This window comes from Limulus polyphemus, unplaced genomic scaffold (assembly GCF_000517525.1).
Source record: "Limulus polyphemus unplaced genomic scaffold, Limulus_polyphemus-2.1.2 Scaffold2243, whole genome shotgun sequence".
NCBI lineage: Eukaryota > Metazoa > Arthropoda > Merostomata > Xiphosura > Limulidae > Limulus > Limulus polyphemus.
Window position 1 is genome coordinate 49,980 of NW_013667853.1, and position 20,091 is coordinate 70,070.

A 20,091-nucleotide genomic window follows, 5' to 3' on the forward strand; every position below is an offset into this window, starting at 1 on the left:
AATATTTGGAGAAAAAGGTTCTTGTAAAGTGTGATATTTTTCCATAATACACTTACTGATGTGTTTGTTAACAGGTAATGGACTATTGTTTGCATTTTTGACATGAGATTTATGTAAATTTATTCTTAAATGCAAGTTTTCTGTTTCTCCAACAAATACAAGATACTACACAAATAACATTATGTGGATTACAACTAAAGCTAGTGTTTAGAAAAAATATTTTCTCTTCAGTAGGGCCTGTAATATATTTAGTGTATGTAATATAACCTTTCCCATAAATTACAAACAAATTCTGAGGCCCAGATATTCCTTTTTAGGCATTTTCTCCAAATGACTGAATGTTGCCTGGAGGCACTTTGTTTGTTTATGGACCTGACATTCAGCTGCTATCTCTCTAGCTCATTTAGGGGTGTAGGATTTCACTCTGCAACAAGGTACTTTCGACATTGTGGATAAATTAGCTTCCACATTCTTATTGAGCCATGATGAATCATGGTGTACCAACAAGTTAACTGATGATATTCCTATTTTCTTGAGTCAGGTGGTGGTTCCCTTCTGCCTATATCTTCTCCTGTTCAATTCCCTAATTGATTTGTTTACTTGATTTCTGTGGATTCTTTCTTGCCTATGGATGATTCTGGCCACCTCTTCTACTTCCAGCATTCATTTCTGGCTTATCTCTCCCTGATGGTTTCTATGGTTATGAATCAAGTATATGATAGTCCTTTTTCTGTTACTTGTGTATCATGTCTAGTTGTTTTACCTTGTGTGCCTCTTCCTCTTGCAACTCCACACCCTCACACTTTTCCTGCCCTTGTGACTCCTTTGTTATGATCTCGTGTCATGACCCTTTTATATTTCTTGCACACTAGTCTCTTGTGTTTTTGTCTCTGCTTGTGATGCTTCTCTTTCTCCTTCTTTGTCTTTCTATCCAGCTGTTTGTTTTTATCTGTCTTTACCCCACTTGTTTACTCTATTTCTGCCCTTCACCTCCTCACTGAGGCTCTTCATTACAATCCCAGTAGTGTTGTGGAGTTGCCTGTTCTTCTTTGTTTGCCATTTTGGTTTTCATTCCTTTACCTCTTATCTTTATTTTGATGTGATTTCTTTATTTTGCTTGTCTACACCCCTTTCTCTTATATCTGAGACTTTTGTCTCAGCATTTGCTTATAGCCCTGGTCTTTGAGGGTGTTCCTGACTTTTTTGTAATCCTGGGCTTAGGCTGCTTGTCTGCAATCTTCTATTTTTCCAACTCACTGGTCTACGGGTACCTCTGTCTGCCACTCATCCTATAGTACTACATGTTCTTTCTCATCACTTCTCTCTCATCTTTCAGACTCCATCTCTTCTTTCTCATTGTCCTTTTTCCTATCCTCTTTTCAATGATTCTCTGCATGTTCATAACCTTCAAGATGTGGTGTCCTCTTTGTTGGCAGTGGGAGGTATAGACTTTATTCTCATCTTTTTGCTATCCCCATAAGTTGGTTTGGCACCCTGTCATTGACTTGCCATCTCTGAATCACTTTTTCTTCGTTCCTCAATTCTGGACAGACTTTCTCAGTCTGTATTGGGTCCTCTCTCCCAGGCTGTATTTAATCAAATCAGACATTTCAAATGCTTTCCTTTACATTTGTCTTGTGTCCTGTCTTTTCTCCATTTCATCATCAGTGGTTGTCTTTCAGTTCCATGTCCTTCCCTTCAGCCTAGCCATGGCCCTTTATGTTTTCAGATGGATTGTGCAATCCTTTGCTTGGCTCATACATCTTCTGAACCTTTGTTGCCATTATTCTATGGTTTTTCAGGCATTGTTCGGCCCCAAATTATCAGGAATTGACAATATCTATGTTAACTCCTCTTTGGGAGGCCTTATGTCTGGACTGACTGGTTTAACTTTCCAAGTTGGATTTGACACCCACTCAATTTCTCTCCCATATTTGAGGACTTATTTCCCTAGATGCTCTGGTTACTTTTGATTGTGCACATGCCCCCTTTAGTGGGCTTTGGAAATTATTGAAAAATGGCCTGCATTCTCTCTTCCACCCTTATAGTGATGGCTCAATCATTCCAACCCATCCCAGGGTATACAACTGCCCCTCCCAACCTGACTTGCCCTCATCTTTGGTCACAGTTGTCTGGTAATCTTGTGATGATCCACTTGAACAACTCCATGTTTGTTACATAAGTCAAATGCCACAGAGGTACTCGCTATCAAAATCTGTGCTTTCTTCCTCTGGACTTCTTTTTTGGGCCAACAATTGTTCTATTCACCTTATAACATCTCCCTGGTGGTGGATTGCTTCTCTTGCCTTGAAAGTATATATCTCATGGAATGTTCTTTACATCCTTCAGTTTTCCATTAGATTTGTTTCTATTTCAGAACCCTTCAAATCAATGCCTTTGCAACTCCCACTTTGGAGGTTTGTCCTCAGTCAACCATGGTCATCCATTTTTCATAACAAAGTGTTGATTCTTCATGTGTGAAATGTGACCAGTCCCTTTCATAATGTATGGGATTTTCCCATGGAGTAGCCTGTTTTATTTTTTCTATTCTTCTCAACCTTTTGCTCTTGCCCTCTATGAATGTACATAGTCTGTCTACTGCTGCTGGTTCCTCTAAAACTATTCAATCGGTTGACCTACTCCTGCACATCTTACTTTTTTCTTTACCTGGCATTTTATCTTGGGCCTATATGCTTTGTCCAGTGCAAGGAGTGCTTATCTGAAATTCACATAGAGCAGGGAAAAAATGAAAATGTTAAATCCATCCACCATTCCTCAGTGCACTTTGTTGAGATGTTTTTTTTTCAGATCTGTTTTGGTGGTATACTCCTATAATTCAGGTAACTATTTCTGCACCTTTTATCAAAAAACAAAATACATTAGTTGTAGTTCTGGCCTTACACCTGGTTCACACTTTCTGTCCTTAGTCATAGTTAACCATTGCATTGTCTCTTGGTGAAACACATTTCCAGACTGGGGTGTTTCTTGGAAATGTAGTACGGGACACTACATTACAATATCCCCCAAGCAGTTCTTGGATACGTCCAGCCAGATGAAACTTGCATTTGCCTCAGGACACATTTGTGAACTCCTCCCTCCACCTGTCATTACAATATCTATTTCATATAAGTATTTCACCAAGATGTAATGGTCTAATGCCCTATCCACACTAAACATTGTGACCACCTTTGTGACATGTTACCACTGACACTGGGTTTACACAATATTCTTTACTGTAAATCTCTTTTCATTTCCTGTGTAATTTCTTTGCCTTTTCAAGAACAAGCTTATGATCATGTACTAGTGCTCATGGGTATTACTGAACATGGAAGTCACGTTGCCCTCTTATTGGTGGATGGGTACAGCATTATGGCAATTACATTGTAGGCTGGCCCGATACATGACATATGTAGGGGTGGAAGTTTGTTGAAGGTTTGTGCAGGAAATGCTATGACAGTTGTGAATGAAGTAATATCTCTTAGTGTTGCAGAGAGGTAAGTAAGTATCTCAACATTTGTTTGTATAGTCATAAATATTGGCTTTATTTCTGAAAATATTTTTCTGAAGGTTTTTTTGTCACTCTAATTCTCCCAGAAAAATGTATTTAACAAAGTTACATGAAACTATAATTTCAATCATAACTTGAGACACAGCTATTAGAAAAAATTTACTTGTTCTGTGAAAAATTTTCACATGATAAATATGTATTGGTTTCATGTACTGATTGATAAAAAAAACTAAAGAACTTGTAAAACATATTTCCCATCTGTTATAGAAAAAGAGATGTACAATGTTTTTTGTACTTGTTTCATCATTTTTTTTTAACCTTAAAATTTGCTTTTAGTTGTCTGTATGTATTTCATATACTTATAACTAAGATTTTCTAAACCATGAATGCAAAATACAATGAAATATTTTTAGTTTTTGCCTCAGCTACTGTCATTGATTTCAGGACTTGCATTTACCACTGGAATGTTTCCATAAGAATTAAACTAATAAGTAGGTTAGTTGTAGACATGACTAATATAATGTAATGAAATTTTTCAAAAGATTATTTATTGAAGGACCATGTTCAGTAATGGTTGGATTTGCATTTCTTTGTTACAACTAAGTTTGGAAATGAAAGCCCTTAATCTTGCAAACCACCACAACATTTTCAATAAACAATTTTTCGAATTAATATTTGCATATTGAATTTTTCAAATAAAAAAAATTGTAACTATCAATGAAATTTAAAGGTACCAAGAAAGAATTGCTTAGAACATAATATTAAATGAATTTATCACAGATAGTTTACAGGCAAAACACATTCACCTTTGAAAGACATTAATCAGAACAAGTGTATTTTTAATTTTGATCTCGTTCATTGATGTAAGTTCAAACAATTGAATTTAAAATTAGTACTTTGAATATTTTTTGTAAAAAATTAAATTAAAAATAGGTGAAACTAAAATAAAGTGTAAATTTAATGTGAACATTGAGTATAAATTTAGAATTAGTTATGTTTTAAAAGTAAGTTTATGTATATTCCCTTGAAAAACAAAGCTGACCAGTGCTTTGTGTGCAGACTGTGAATTTGAAGTTTTGTGAATTGTGCCGAATTATCAACAGAAAAAACAAGAACTGTGCTCTGTAGTTTTAAGCCTTGAATGTATTGTAAGAGTAACTTTGTTCTCCCGAAAAAGAATAGTCAACTATTCGAAAGTGCTTGAGTTTTGGGTCTTATTTTAAGTTTATTACACTTTATATGCGATCCTTTGTGCTAACTATAACTAACAGTCGAGTCCCACTATTTGACAAGAGTAGCTCAATAGTTGCTGTAGCGTGTTGTTGACTAGCGTCTTACCTCTAATCTATCCCTTCAAAATTAGGGATGGCCAGCATATAACCTCAAGTAATTTTTTGTAAATTTCAACAATCAGACCATTGAAAAACATGATCATAGGCCTTAAAAATGACATACAATAAATGGTCTGTAATGTTAAAAATAAATTGTTTGCTCTAAATGATGAAGGAAAACACAGAAATTATCTTTGATTTCTTTAAAAGTCACTTGTTTTTAACAAAGTTTATGGTTACTGTTTAAGAGTTGTTAATTCTTGTACAGTGCATGTACATACAATTTTGTAGAGCATTCTCTTCATTTATTTCCTGAAAAACGTTTATGAAAAATTCCCTTTCATACATATATTCCTGATCATTTTCTATATCCAGATCAATTATTCTCACATGCTGCTTATTCATATTTATGGATCTCTTATATTTACATGAAGTGTAAATGTATTTTCTCTGTTTCAGAGGAAACTTGATATTGAATAGGTAGGTATCAAATGTTTTGCCTTTAGGTCTTGATTTTTTCCATTAGTCTGTTGCAGGATACATTGCATTTTAATTTGAAAGTCCTGAACATTTTGCATGAAGAAAAATGCATAAACTACGTATACTTATCAATAGTAATATTGTACTCTAAATTTAAATACCTATGCTGTATGGCCATAGAATTGTCACATAATGATTTTATTTTGTATATCAACAGAAGCCCCCAGTGGCTCAGCTGTAAGTCTACAGACTTATAACCCTAAAAGTCTAGTTTTGTTACCTGTAGTGGACAGAGCACAAATATCCTGCTGTGTAACTTTGCACTTAACAACAACTAATCAATATCAATAGAGCTTGATAATGTGCTTTGTTTTCTTCATTTATGTGATTATGTACTTGATAAATACTCCAGAATTTTTTTTAAAACTTGTGTCTACTTTTTACAGTAGAAACAAATAAGAGGACAACGCTATACTTATACATAATTACCTTTTGATACTCTAATCTGTCCTGCCTCTTAATACTTAACAGATGTCAAATTTCTCCATTTTCTAGATAATGTGTAAGAAATCTGTTCAAGTTATATTTATCATGTAAATCTTGACATAAAACCTTTTTTTTTTTAAGTTTATAGGAATAAAAGTAAAATAACATAAGTTATTTCACAATTTCCAAAACCTGAGCATATTTTGACAAATAAAATATGAAAGTCTATTTTAATTAATCACTGGATAAAAAAGTATTTTATAAGTTGTCAAAACTTAATCTACATATTTCATTTTAAGTACGTTCTTTTCTACAGTATCATTTTATAGTCAACTAGTTATAGTTCATCCAGAAATGCATTGTAGTGAGTAGCCTTGGATTATAACTTGTTTACTTTCGATGCATTAAAGAAATTCTATATAGAAAGGAAATGGGATGAATTGGTGCCTATGGCAGTTCTTTGGAGTAAATTATAATAATCTGCTGAGAAAATATTTTTCCTTATAAAGTTTCGGTTCACGAGTTTCTAATAAACTTTCTCAAGTTCTATAAACAATATCTGTAGATATAATGATTTCAAACATTTCTTAAATTATTCCAGATCACAGAATTAGCATTTTGATGCAGTTAATTTTTTTGGTCATTATTGGCATCAGTTTTGTTTAAATATTGTGCTGGTTTCTCATTCCCAATGTAGAATGAAAAATGTTTAGATGATGTTGCATGACAACAGTCCATTATGTCCATCTAAATTTCTCTTCAGTCATCTTGTAAGTAATAACAACACAGTCAGCAAATTAACTTGTGAAACTGAAGTATTCTTTGTGTATTTATACAATCATATTAACATCCAAAATTGGCATGTATTTCTTTACACATGCAGGTAAGGAAAAAATAATCCAGTGAATGTACAGAAATGGAATTGGCTTGGTTTGTGATGTTCTTCTCTTAATGCATGTGATAGATCTAACCAAGTGATAGTTTTAGATATTTATAGTCATTTTCAAGTCTGGTCACATTTTTCAAATGATTTAATCTGTAACAGCATGGAGTAAAGGGATTCTAACCTTACATCTGCTAGCTTATTGGTAGTTGGAGAGACTGTCAGTTGAATACATGTTTTCATGTGGGCTGTTCTTAAGATTATAAAAAACCATGAGAAATTGTGGGCATCAAAAGCAGCTCTTGCTTATATCTTATTTCTAACATGTGGTTAACAAGGGTAATAGTGTGAATTGTAATAATGTTTTTATTTTTTATTTGTACAATCATTTTTTACTATTTTAAATATAATTATAATACTTCTACACTCAATATATGTAATTATTAAATATAAAGCAGAGATTATTGTAAATATTACATAGGTTTGATATTTATTTTTATGTAAGCAAAAACAAATTGTTTTAGTGGTTTTACAGAATTCTGCTACAGTTAGTAAAAATCAAATTTGTTAAATTACGTGAATTGTAAGTTGTGCTTACTTAAAATTTGAAGTACATAATATTTGGTGATGCAATTAGAAAATTAACTTAACTGAATGTGCACAAGCTCAGTTTGCTGGACAGAACCTAATGGAGAAGAATATTGACTATAATTACAAATTTATTAAGTGATATCTACATTAAGTCTGACAAGATTTTAGTAAAATTTTTCAAATCTGTTGTACACACACAAAACAAATATTGAATTAGGTGCAAAGGTATTTATTTGCAAAATATATCTGACTCAGATTGTGACATGTCAGAGTGCAAGGTGATGTTCATGTAAAGAATGAAGGTACTTTTGTCCATTATATAGTTTGCTCATATTTGCATAACGTCTCAAGCCTCTAAAATGTACATCTACAATCTTTTCAGTATCCTTGCATATTGTATCTGATGTTTGCTCTCCTCTAACATAACCTGTCATTAAATCAGCAATGTATGATAAAATGAAGCAAGACATAGTACTGTGTTGTGCAGCCAAAACATCCTGCTGCAGGACATACTGTGCGTTATTAACAGGACTGACAGGTTAGAAATTTTCCACTTTCTGTATCTTGGACTGTCATACTCCAAACTATCACATATTTACATTAATGTGCTGTACTGGACTCTTACTTCACATACTAAATTTCAAGGCAATCCATTAAGAAATACCCGAGATATAACAACTCTAATTTTGATTGAGTTTCTTCCTCTTTGCACCAACTTTTATGGATTCTTTTAAAACTGATAGATCTATTCAATCTACAATTAGGAGTCTCATTTAGTGTAAGTATAAGCCACACACGTAAAGTTACTCAACAAAAATCTACTTTCAAAATTAATGAAAATTTTTGTGTATGCCTATGCAAAACGTCATGTGAGCTATCGGTCTAACATTTTTACTACAGCTTCACCAAAGAGTAAAAGTGGACCGTTTTTAGTTTTTGGTAATTCCGATTAAAGATAGCTGATTTAGAGCAGCAAACTATAAGGTGAAAGGACGTGAATGCACAAGTATTGGTTAGGTTAAGCAGATTAGCAGTTTGTAGCTCAAGTTTTCAAAAGAATGATATGGGTGGATGGTTATTATTGATTACTCATTGCCAACTTTTCAGCACAATTTCACTGAATTTTGTGAAATTATCCTAATTAAAAGAGCATTTAGCATCATGTGATATTAGTTTAAGCAATTAGCGTAAATAATGATGCATGATACAGCAATACCAATTGCATGGGGGGTGATAACAAGAAACTATTAATCTAAATTCCATGGCTTTACTATAAAGGAAGCTATTAACATTGTTTTAGAGAGGAAAAACTACCACCATATATTTTAAAGAATCTGGTTGGTTCTGTAAAGTAAAGGTCTGTTCCAAATAATAGGGTTACGATCCTAAAGCTAATGTGGGTTACTATCAAGTGTCACTTTCTTGCTGTCGTTTGTTGGTGTGTATTGACAAAAAGTCATGATATCTAACCAGAAACACTTTAGGTGTGAAAAAAAGATTGAGTGTGCAACTTAAAGGAATGAAATCAAAACTGGAAGCTACACTTATAGTATTGATAAGAATTTTACAGCAAGTATTTTTTCATTAGTTAGCTAGGCCACATATTTTGTTTTATCCATTGTCAATGCAGCCTGGCTATCTAATGAATGAATATTTGCTGTAAAATTCCTATCAATGCTATAAGTGTAACTACCAGTTTGGCTGCACATTTTATATTTTTTCCCACCTAAGGTGTTTTTGATTAGATAATTGATAGCTCTGAAATTAAATATATAATACCGAATTGAATGGCACTCTGTAAAAGTTAGTAGCTTGCACATTTTAACCCAACTCATGCACATGGAGTTAATATAAAAGTTATACAAATAAAATCTAGGTTTTGGTTTTAAGATTTATTTTTTGGAAATAATTAAAGTAAATCATATAATTCTTGCACGTGTATTTTCTTGGGAAAAAAAATGCCTTGCATTCCTGAGGAACACTAAACTTAACTTTTTTTATGGTATTTTAACAAACTGCAGTAAATGGAACTGTATATTTGTAGCGTTTTACAACAATGACTTTAAATATTTCTCTTTTGTTCTTTTAGTAACTTCAAGACTTTATTTTAACTATGAAATCACTTTTAACTGGAGGATCTGCTGTAAGTATAAATAGTTTTAAAGTTTTCTGTTGAAATTCATTTCTACATGTTTATCTATGTCTTTGAATTAACCAATATTGTCATATATTACTTAAGGCTCACATTATATATACAAACATAGTCATGTATTATTTTACAGTTTGTTTTCTTGAGTCTTTGAAGAAACAACTACTCATTTTGTAGAGCAAGTTGTTTGTGTAGATCTTATGAACTTCATGGTTGTGTACTTTCTCACAATTTACCTTTTTTGGATATTTGAAGTAACGATAGTTTCATCTAGTTTACATCGTTTTTAGTGATCTTTTCAACTAACAGTTATGTTAAAGATAAAAAACAAAGTGATGTAGAACTGGCATTCTCATGTACTACATGCTGTTTTTATCTTTTGAGCAATTTTGTCATACTATTTCACTGTTTTGTTTGATATTCAAAGTAACTAGATACATATCAATTTAAACAATGATTTTCTGGATAGAACTAGCTTACATCAAAGATCCATGAAAAAAGTAACTAACACAGTCATATCTGTTTTTAAGTGATTAATATACCTCATAAATATAATAATTTTTTATCCTTGTGTAGCTATTTGGATGATTACTTGATCTAAAAAACATTTTACTGCCTTTTTTTTTCAGAATCTTTGAAGTGCAAAGTCCAGTGGGATATGTCAGTAATTACATTTTGTTGATTGAAAAGTTGCTAATTTGGCATTATTTACTTATTTAGCTTTTATTAAGAAATATGAAACATTCCTTTCTTTATATGAAAATAAATTATTTTTTGCAACTTGTGGGCTTACTTGTGGCTCATATATGTTATATGATGGTTTCTTCTGAATGAAAATATGTAGTACTAGATTATTATAATATTCAGGTAATTGTTCAATCTTAATGATCTGTAAGTAACAGAGTGTATAAAATATTTACATTGTTATATGGCTACAAAACTGAGGTTTTGATCTCTCAATTCATGTAAAACTTTAAATCTTTGCCTGTTAATCTTTTTCTCACATGTTCGGTTCAATAGCTATGAAGTTATACATAGTAATGTTTACTATAATTCTGAATTTACTAAATGTGTATTCATAAAATTTGGCAAGCTTTTAGCAAACATTTACAAGTATGTTCTACACAAAAAAAAAACATTTTTAATAAAGTTGTTTTGTAAAAGCTGTCTGAGAAATTACAGTCTTCACTGAGTCAGTCTGAGTGAAAGGTGATTTTTCATGTTAAGGATAAAAATACTTATTTTCATCTTATAGTTTTTGTTTCATAACTTCTAGAACCTCCTAAATGAATAGCAATGTTTTCTGTAAAACTACGTATTTTATCTGTTGTTTTCTCTACCTAATACTCACTGTTGTAAAATCATCAATGTACAGTGAAAGAATATGAATAATACCTTTCTTCTCTGAATAACTTCATTTTAATCATCTTCACAGTTTCAGCTGTTAATACCTTATTGTTAAACTTTGTTCTTGGTAAGATCTTTATCACACTGTGAAAAGCAATAAATCGCAGCAAGAGCACATACCAGTTTTGCCCACAGTTAAAGTAAACAAATTGATAACTTACACAATTTTGAGCTTGTAAACAAGAGTTCCTAAGGCAAAAAAATTTGAATTATTTTTTTGTTATCTTAGAAGTCTAATTTTTACATTTTAGTTACTTTTGTTTAAAATATTTAAAAATAAATAAAAAACAAAACATTTAGCACTTACATCTAAGTTGAGGCCTTTTAACGATGGCATTCTGTGCTTAAGTAACAACATTTTCTCACTATGTTGGTTTTCTAAAACTAATTTATGCAGCTTTCAAATATGCATTTTAGAACAAAAAATAAATGAAGCCCTAGAACAGAATGTCCTCAAACTACTATAATTTATCTGGCTTTAACTAAGCTATAACTAGTAGAGCTGGGTCTGGCTATAACTAGTAGAGCTGGGTCTGGCTTTCAATAAGCTATAACTAGTAGAGCTGGGTCTGGCTTTAACTAAGCTATAACTAGTAGAGCTGGGTAATTTGTGGTATTTGCTCCAGTTCCATTAATCAATTATACAAGGTGGTCCAAAATTATCCTTTATATTTTAAAAGTTAATAATTAGATAACTAAATAAATAAAACCATGAAGTTCTTAACATCTTGTAGCCCAACTTGCTTTTATTGACATGTTGGTAGACTTCTAAGTTTGCACGTCTAACTTGTATTCGATTTCATGCCCACAGTTACAGTGGCAATGGCATCCATTATTCTGGTCTTTAGCTCTGTAATACACAATATCCTTAACATACCTCCAAATAAATAAGTCCAGTGGAGTGATGTCTGTTGATTGCAGAGGCCATGGAACTGCCTCACCCCACCAGTCCATTACATTGAGCTTTTTCTTGCATAGTTGCCATTTTACAGGGTAACACTATTCACTGGAGTCAAAAAAACTAGACAATAAAAACTGTTTGAGTCTACAAGATGTTTATATCTGCTTGCTGGATTTCACTACTTATTTACTTATTAAATTTTAAAATAGGAAAGATAATTTTGAACGACCGTGTACTGAATTGATTGATTAGTACAGTATTTCTCAAATAATAGTATATAGAAGCAGAAAGAAAAAAAAAAAGACTGGCAGCACATACTGCAACTCGGTTGCTTTTTCTCTAGTCAGCAGTTTAAAGTCATTGACTGTGGCATAATAGCTTTAGTAGTTCTACCATAATAAAAACACAGCCAGCAATTTTTAGGGCAGTGAGAACTGAACCTGAGACCCTGTGTTTAAAGTATTCTGAAGAGAAAAAAAATTGTATTGTTCAGTACACTGTTGTCTGATGAAGGCTCCAATAAATGAGTTGAAAACCTATACTTAAAGAAATGGGATAAAATTGGTGTATTTTTTACACTTTAATTTACCTACGTTACGAGTTCTAAAAAAACAAGAAACAAAACATCTTATTCACATACGCTCAAAAACTTAAAAACTCATGGTACAATATGATCAATATAAAATATACATGTATACATAGCTTATTATAGTTATGTATGTTTCTGCATGAAAATGTGTTATGTGAGAAATAAACACACACACACACACACAGCAAGTTTTTATTTATTTACTTATCATAATCTTGACCATACAAAATGGCATGATAATAGTATATGTTTTTCTTATTTATGGTAAAGTATTTTTAATAACCAATCTATTACTGGAAAGAAAAATCTACTCTAGAATGCACATCTTGGTTTAAACAAGCATAACACAGTTGCATAATTTGATTGCATTCTATTGTATTAAATATTCAATAATTTTGGCACCCTATATTTATAATCACATACACTTTTGAATTATCTTATCATATTTGCTTTAATACATGTTCCTTCTCTCAGTATAACATTGCAACAGTGATCATCTTTCAACTCTATGGGTAAAGACCTAAATATTGTTTTTGGCTCCACTTTTTTTCAGATAGAGTCAAAGAAAAAGATGTATCATGAAGAGTGAATACAGAAGTGTTAAGTGTGTGTATACTAAATGATTCAAATTAAGACCTAAAAATCACATCATACATTATTTGGTATGGCATGTGCCACAAACTAAAGAATTAAAGTTAATTTTGGGCAGTTTATTATCTATTTTCATTTTAGCCATGACAATTACATTTATCACTTTCCAAACCTATGACAAGTTTGTTTTTAGACGCACGTACAGCATGAAGATTTTTTCAGTTATGATATTCGTGTACTAGCTATAATGTAGGAGTAATGTAATTACATTCAAAACAGATGTTTATGTTAAACTTAGTTCATTTTTTATATACAATAAAAAGTAAACTGAATTGCAGTAAGTACCCTTTATTGTTAAAATACTCTGCAGTTATCAGTATACACTGTTTATTTTGGCAGTGATCAGCTGGTCTATATGTTGGTGACTTATCAGTTGCCAGACAGAGAAACAAGTATTGGTTTGATAGCACAAGTCCTGCCTCATGTAGTTACAAATGTAAAAGTACTTACAAAGTGGAATTAAAATAATAATTTAGTGAAATTAATTCAATGGCTAATAGATAAAAACTATATATTCATGATTGATCATTGAACATTTATTATTTCACTGATTCACTATTGTTTTAACAGAAAAAATCCATCTTCAATATCACAATTTTTTGCAAATTTCTTATCATAATCAGCAAGGCATGACATATTTAAAGAAAAACTACAGTCTCCAGACAATGAAAATGCAAATTTTTAAATAAGAAACCTCGAGAACATTGCAAAACGGGTAGGGCAAGATATCGTAACTTTTAGTTCAAAATGTAAGGCAGGATTGTGTTTAAAATTTGAAACAAAAGAGCATACTAACTCAACTTGTTTATAGACTTCAGAGAACAGTAACCTCATATTTGTTTTAATCCTGCCTTCTTATCAATTATCATGGCAAAGTTTCACCAAGTGACTATCTTGTGCAGTGAGTATTAAGCTAAATAGAAAGAGCAGGATTTATAAAATATCTTAATGGAAATGCTAATGCTGTACATCTTTGATCTTATTCCTTAGACCTGAAGTTCTTTTGGACTTTTGCTATTCACATTCATCATAAAACCCATAAGAAAAATTTACTTCCAAACATTTTCCATCAGAAACTTGTAGTTTATGACTAAAAGTATCAAACTCGAAAATGTTCACTCTTTTCCCATGTTGCAACTTTCAGACCTAAAGAAATCAAGTCTAATGCTCAGAGGACAGTAAATTTCAGATTGAAGAATTACATGTGTAGTAAAGCACAAAATGGCAACAAAAATACAAGTTTCTTCACAATTCTATAAACATTTTAGTTTCGTATATTACAGTATTAAACAATGATATGAAAAATATTTGAGGAGTTCAGTAAGTACCAAAAAATATTTGTTGAATTTTACACCATAGTCATGAAAACTCCCTAAAAATATATTACACCAGTATGAAAAAAAGGGGCATTAGAAAGTTGAGAAAAATTCACACCTGAAAAACAGTCAGAGTTTGTCCACCTGTTGGAACAGATTAGAGTTAAATCACTAACTGAACATGCTAAAATCAAGCATTCTTGCATATCTGGTGCTGAAAATTCCACAAGTTCATTTAGGAGAAGAAGAAAAAAAAAAAGAGACATAGTGGTAAATGATACTATAAAGCAGGAGTTTCCAAATTTTATCAGCACAAGGCACCTTAGAACATTCTACATCCTGATTCTCCCCACTACCATCACACCCAATGAATCTATAGTGATACTGAGTACCTTAACATTATTATGTATTTACTAGTTTGGGAACCCCTACTATAAAGAAGATGTGTGGAAGAATAATTAGTAACTATGTTCTCTTAAAATGTACAAAGTGTTGGTTGATACGGAACAGTTGTATGAACTAGCCTACACTAATGGAACAAAGGAATGTGCTTTAAAAAAATAATGAAAGATAACCACTGTTTTGAGGATAATACAGAAAGAAGATGAACAGGTAATAAAAACTATTATGCCGTAAAGTTAAATATCTTATACCTAACAACTGTAAAAACAAGTAATTCTTACTACAAACCTTTCATCACTATGAAGACAAATTGTAAAAATATGTCTTATTAAAACCAGAAAACAAATTTTTAAGGCACGTGGTTGTGGATGTGTAGTTTTGAGGAAAATATTAACAGCTTAATGACATTTCAGTCATATTATTTTTATTATAATACCAAATCTCTTGCCCATTATAAAACATACACTAAAGGCATAAATTTTAAGGCACCAGTTAAAATCTATTTACACAAAGAAACCTGTTGATAAATTTGTGAAATCTTGATTATATTCCTTACAATTAAAATAAACACACTGAAAAGTTAGACAACTAAAACGATAATTTAAGATGTTACCATTACAGAATGACATCAGAATTAGTCATATTATCATGAGTGTGGTCAAACACTTGATAAGTTAGAGGAGGATCAAGAAAGAGACTGATGTGAACATTTGTTTTCAATCTGTGTCTTAAGGCAATTGTTAATAGTAATATGAATATTTAAACAATCTCTATATCTTAAAGCAATTTTCAACAGTAATATGAATACTTATACAGTCTTATTTTTTATGTATTTGTCTAACTATAAATTATACTACAGTTTTATGCAATATTTATTCTTCAATCTATACATATTTACCAATTCAAACTAATCCTCCTCCTGAAAAACAGATTACCAAACTTGTTTCAAATAAAATTAATAATAATTATCTGATTACTCATTAAATTAAGTTTACTTTTTGGAAATGTTTATCAAACCACAAAACCAAACAACTTGCAGCATAAAGTATGAAGCAAACATCACTACCTAAAAGTTTATGTTCAAACCCTTCCCATAATTCAGCTACTAAATAACATATTTTAATACATGTAATCTTTATTGCATATGAGTTTACAATTTCAGTTTTTTACTGTATATTGCAATGCAGTAAGCCTAAGCACATTTATTTTTCTAGTCATATTAAATTTGCAATGTACAGTATATGCACTTCAGTTCTAGGCTTTTTCAAAGCACAGAATTAGTAAGTAAATTGTATTAGCACGAGAAATCAAATCCTGTAAACACAAAAGAAAATACACAAAAATATGCATTTTTAAAACACTGAAGGTAATGCACTTAAGAAATTCAAAGTTATGTTAACTTTAAAACAACCAAGTCTTGTGATTAACATTACTGGGTTATAAAAATAACAAATGATTTATCAAAATATTTAATTTTGTCTACACACCTCAGAAAATATAACAGCCTATAAACTACTTACACAATTTCACCTAACACTACTTGTTTCCTCTGGAATGAAGTAAGTTTTTATAACGTAAATTTCACAATCATTTTAAACAAATTTAAATAGAATAGTGTAAATTTTTTACTTTAAACATTAAAAACTGACATTATTATAATTTTTACTAATTGCTAACCATACAAAATGTTACCATGTAATGTTACATTTAAGGTCAAAGTCATTTATTCAATGGCACATTAAAAAACAAATGTATTTATGGTGTAGCGAAGTACAAGCTCAATTTAACAAAAACTACGCAAAAATTAAATTAAAAACACCAAATAATTTCAACATACAAATGCTAACAAAAAATATTATTATAACCAATAAAATACAAATATTACACCTATAAAATCTTTCTAACAAAATTTTTTTGAATAAAAAATGGAATAAAAGTCATGACAATCATCCCACCTACTTTTTAAGTTAAAAGCAAGTTCCAAATTCAATACTCTTTCTATACTTTAGAGTATGATATTAGATGATGTATTACCAGAGTTGAGCTTCCAATACAGTATCATAAAGGAAGACAAAGGGTGGACTCATTTACAAATAAATGCACCAATAAAATTGTTAATCACTGCTAGGAGGCTCTTCAGTCCCCTGTTTTGAGACATTGTACATGGGATTTTTGAAAGTTGTTGTAGCTTCTTTGTATAGTGGATTATCACCCTAAAAAAATGTAAAATATTATTGGCAAGTCTATTTACATCTAAATTATTTTCTAACAAAACCACATTCAAATACATATTCAAATGTCAAAAGAAAACAGTAAAAAAATTGTTTCAAAAATGATGTGAAAATAATCAATATTTGTGAAATAAAGATATGTTCTTCAAAGAACTTTTGCAGGTATATGTTCAAACAATCATATTTTTCAAAAACTATACAATGAAAGTTCCAAAATGCTCATTCTGTTTTATCACTGAATGCAGAAAGACTAAAGTAAATAATGTTATAAGAATAATGCATGTATTTTGAAACCAGAAATTTATAAACTAAGATAATGAAACAACTTTGGATTGCACAAAAGATAAACATTTAAGCCTCCAAATCCTATGAATGGTAAATTAATTTAATGATGTTCTAATAGTAGTAGTAGTTATTACATTTACTAATCATTAAATAAATTTTCTTACAATTTATTCTCTTTTTAAAATCAGGCAGTAAATCAGTTTCTAAGCTCCCTCTGCACATATGTTAATAATTTCCAACTCTGAAAATGTATTCCCACTTCATGTACATCTTTTCTTGCCTAATCTCAAAGTGATGATTGAACAATCAGTATAGAGGGAGTCAGCTGCACTAGCAGTGTATGTCACACTCCTATTGGTAGAGGGTTGTTGCATGCTTATTTGCATGCTACAATGCAGCAATACCATGTTGAAACACATGAGTTTAGGTGTTAGCCTGAAGGCTAGTGCGGAGCAAAATAAAATTATGCATAGACAGTGCAGTACAAAATCAGGGAAAGCTAATATGTGAGAGGAGGTAAGCATCTATCGAAAAGGATGGATGGGAAATGTGAGAAGAGGTAAGTAACTATCGGAAATACATTTTCAGTATTGGAAAATGTTAACTTCTGATATGATACATTTTCCAATACTGAAAATATATTTCTGATAGATACTTACCTCTTTCTCATATATTAGTTAGAATCCCACATTGAAATGGGGAAGGGACTGGTGCCAAAGTTACCTAGCTGAGCCTCCTTCGGAAAGCACCCAAAGAGAACCAATGAAGCATGACACCTTATACCATGAAAGTATAGGGGCACACCTGTGGGAGACCACACCCCTTCTGTACCAGGGTATACTCTTTGCCCATAGTAAAAATGTGTTGCCAAGTCAGGCAGAAAAGAAGCACATCCAAAATTACAGTAAGGAAAATGAACATACTGTATGGTGTAGTGTGACTAGGGCACATAGACAGTACATTACAGATCAACACCAGTCCAAAACCAGTGGGCACTGGGTATTTTTCATCTGTCCCTCAGTAGGATGAGGATCCCAACCATTTTCTCCCCATACCAGGAAACAAAAGGAAAAGAGAACTTTTGTTCCATCATCCTAGGTAGTGCTCATGTGTGCTGACTCTGTATAAATCCAACACCAAGACACCATGGAACCATACATATGGGCAATGGTAGGATGGGGAGAAAGCAAGCATGGTAGACCTACTCCAGTCGAAAACCAGGCGGCATTGGGAATTTTTTGTCTGGTTCATGGTAGAAGGAGGGTTCACACCATCTACACTAACAGAACACCACCATCCTATTCTACTGAGTGGAACTGGTCACACTCAGGAGGAATCTTCCATGATCCACCATCCCAGCAACTAGGAGCTGGTAAGTGACAAGATCTCCCATACTCCATCAGAAAAAGGGGAGGTAAAAGTGTGTTGGAGAGCCTGGAGGAGTGAAACACCTTAACTCTTTCAATACGGGGTTGGTCAATGTGACGACCTCGTAATCATTTTGTGCTTGTTATAGTTTTCATGCTATAACTTTTAAATTAGTAGGTGAACGTGAACAAAATTTGGCAGATTATCAGTAAACGTTACAATGCTTTCATATGCAAAATATCTAATTTTTTTTATTAAGCCCTAAGGTCTGTAATGCAATGTTTCTCTCATGCCCTTTTTTTCTTTAAACATCTTGCCTATCTATGCATCAGAAAATTTTGAAATTTCATATGCAAAATCTTTATAATGTCCGGATAGTTATCAAACATTTCTTAAGAAAAAACTTTATATTTTATTTGTTATTTTCCGTAATTAATCTGTACAGGTTCGGTAAATTCGAGCGATCTCGCAACCACCATAAAAAATTAGGAAATAAACATAAATTATGCCTTTTTCATTCCATAATTAACACAACAACATAAAAGTTTGGACAAAATAGCTTAAATCTCATAACATTATACATACAAATATATTTATTATTTTTATTATATTGTCCTTTCACCATGCCTGGCAAACAATACAGAAGTTACAATGACGTGGTTCACGTGCACTCATGTTACCTTATCAAATAACATAAAACTGACGTTTGGTCTGTTCAAAGTAACTTGTCTTGGCTGTGTCTTAGTCAACTAGTATTTTGTAAAATACAGTCATATTTCAATTATTATACATTATATATGTATATAGATTATTGCTATTTTGAAATAAGTTCTTAAACATATTTTCCCTAAAACATAGAACAGTAAATAAAGAAGTAAAGTAAACAATTATTTATTCTAGTTATATAAAAATTTTGCAAGGATATGAAACAAAATATTTTTTTTTAGGTTTTATATGTACATTTGAATAATTAAAACATCATAAAATTACTACATCAATACCATAGAATTCATCTATAATTTATCAAGCTTGGTAACTAAGATGTATTTTACTGAAAAAATATGAAATTTTGAGCAGACTAAAGACACAACCTTCCTCATTGAAATCTTGGTTCAAAATAAAGAAATGGTGCTAACCACGTTAGAAAGGCTGAGAAAACCACTAGGTTACATTCTGAGCTTCAAATAGGTTATTCATGTCATATATAAAAGTAAGTGTATATAAAGGAGTGTTTCCAAAAATGGAAAGAGGTGGGTGGGTGCCACTATGTTTGATTTATTACATGAGCAATATCTTAGCAAATATAAGACCTTCTTATTTTATATTTTATCTTGTTAATATGTGTAATTTGAGTTTCTAATTCGTATGAAACTGTAGACTTAGTATTTTGACTTCACAAACATCTAATTTGAACCAGTACTGCATACAACATACCATGTGACACACAAAATACGATGTATATCTGTTTTTATAAATATTTACTTTAAATTAACAAATTGAGTCATGTATAGTT

The 20,091-nt window shown here is 31.5% G+C and overlaps 2 protein-coding genes across 4 annotated transcripts in view; one reads left to right on the forward strand and one right to left on the reverse strand.

Annotated features, from left to right (window-relative positions):
• The window catches only part of LOC106466381 (sugar transporter SWEET1-like), a 33,028-nt gene extending 22,433 nt beyond the window's left edge, over positions 1-10,595 (forward strand). Inside the window, exons 7-9 of one of the 2 annotated variants that reach the window (XM_022394378.1) lie at positions 6,503-6,575; positions 9,369-9,422; positions 10,058-10,595. In XM_022394378.1, the coding sequence (XP_022250086.1) occupies positions 6,503-6,532 (30 nt within the window). In that variant the 3' untranslated portion in view covers positions 6,533-6,575; positions 9,369-9,422; positions 10,058-10,595. The remainder of the gene's footprint in view (positions 1-6,502; positions 6,576-9,368; positions 9,423-10,057) is intronic. The other variant, XM_022394379.1, reaches the window with a different exon arrangement.
• Positions 10,596-12,503: 1,908 nt separating this feature from the next.
• Positions 12,504-20,091, reverse strand: part of LOC106466382 (integrin beta-PS-like) — a 110,690-nt gene continuing 103,102 nt past the window's right edge. For both annotated transcript variants that reach the window (XM_013926665.2, XM_013926664.2), the window contains exon 21: positions 12,504-16,907. In XM_013926665.2, coding sequence (XP_013782119.1) covers positions 16,809-16,907 — 99 coding nt within the window. In that variant the 3' untranslated portion in view covers positions 12,504-16,808. The remainder of the gene's footprint in view (positions 16,908-20,091) is intronic.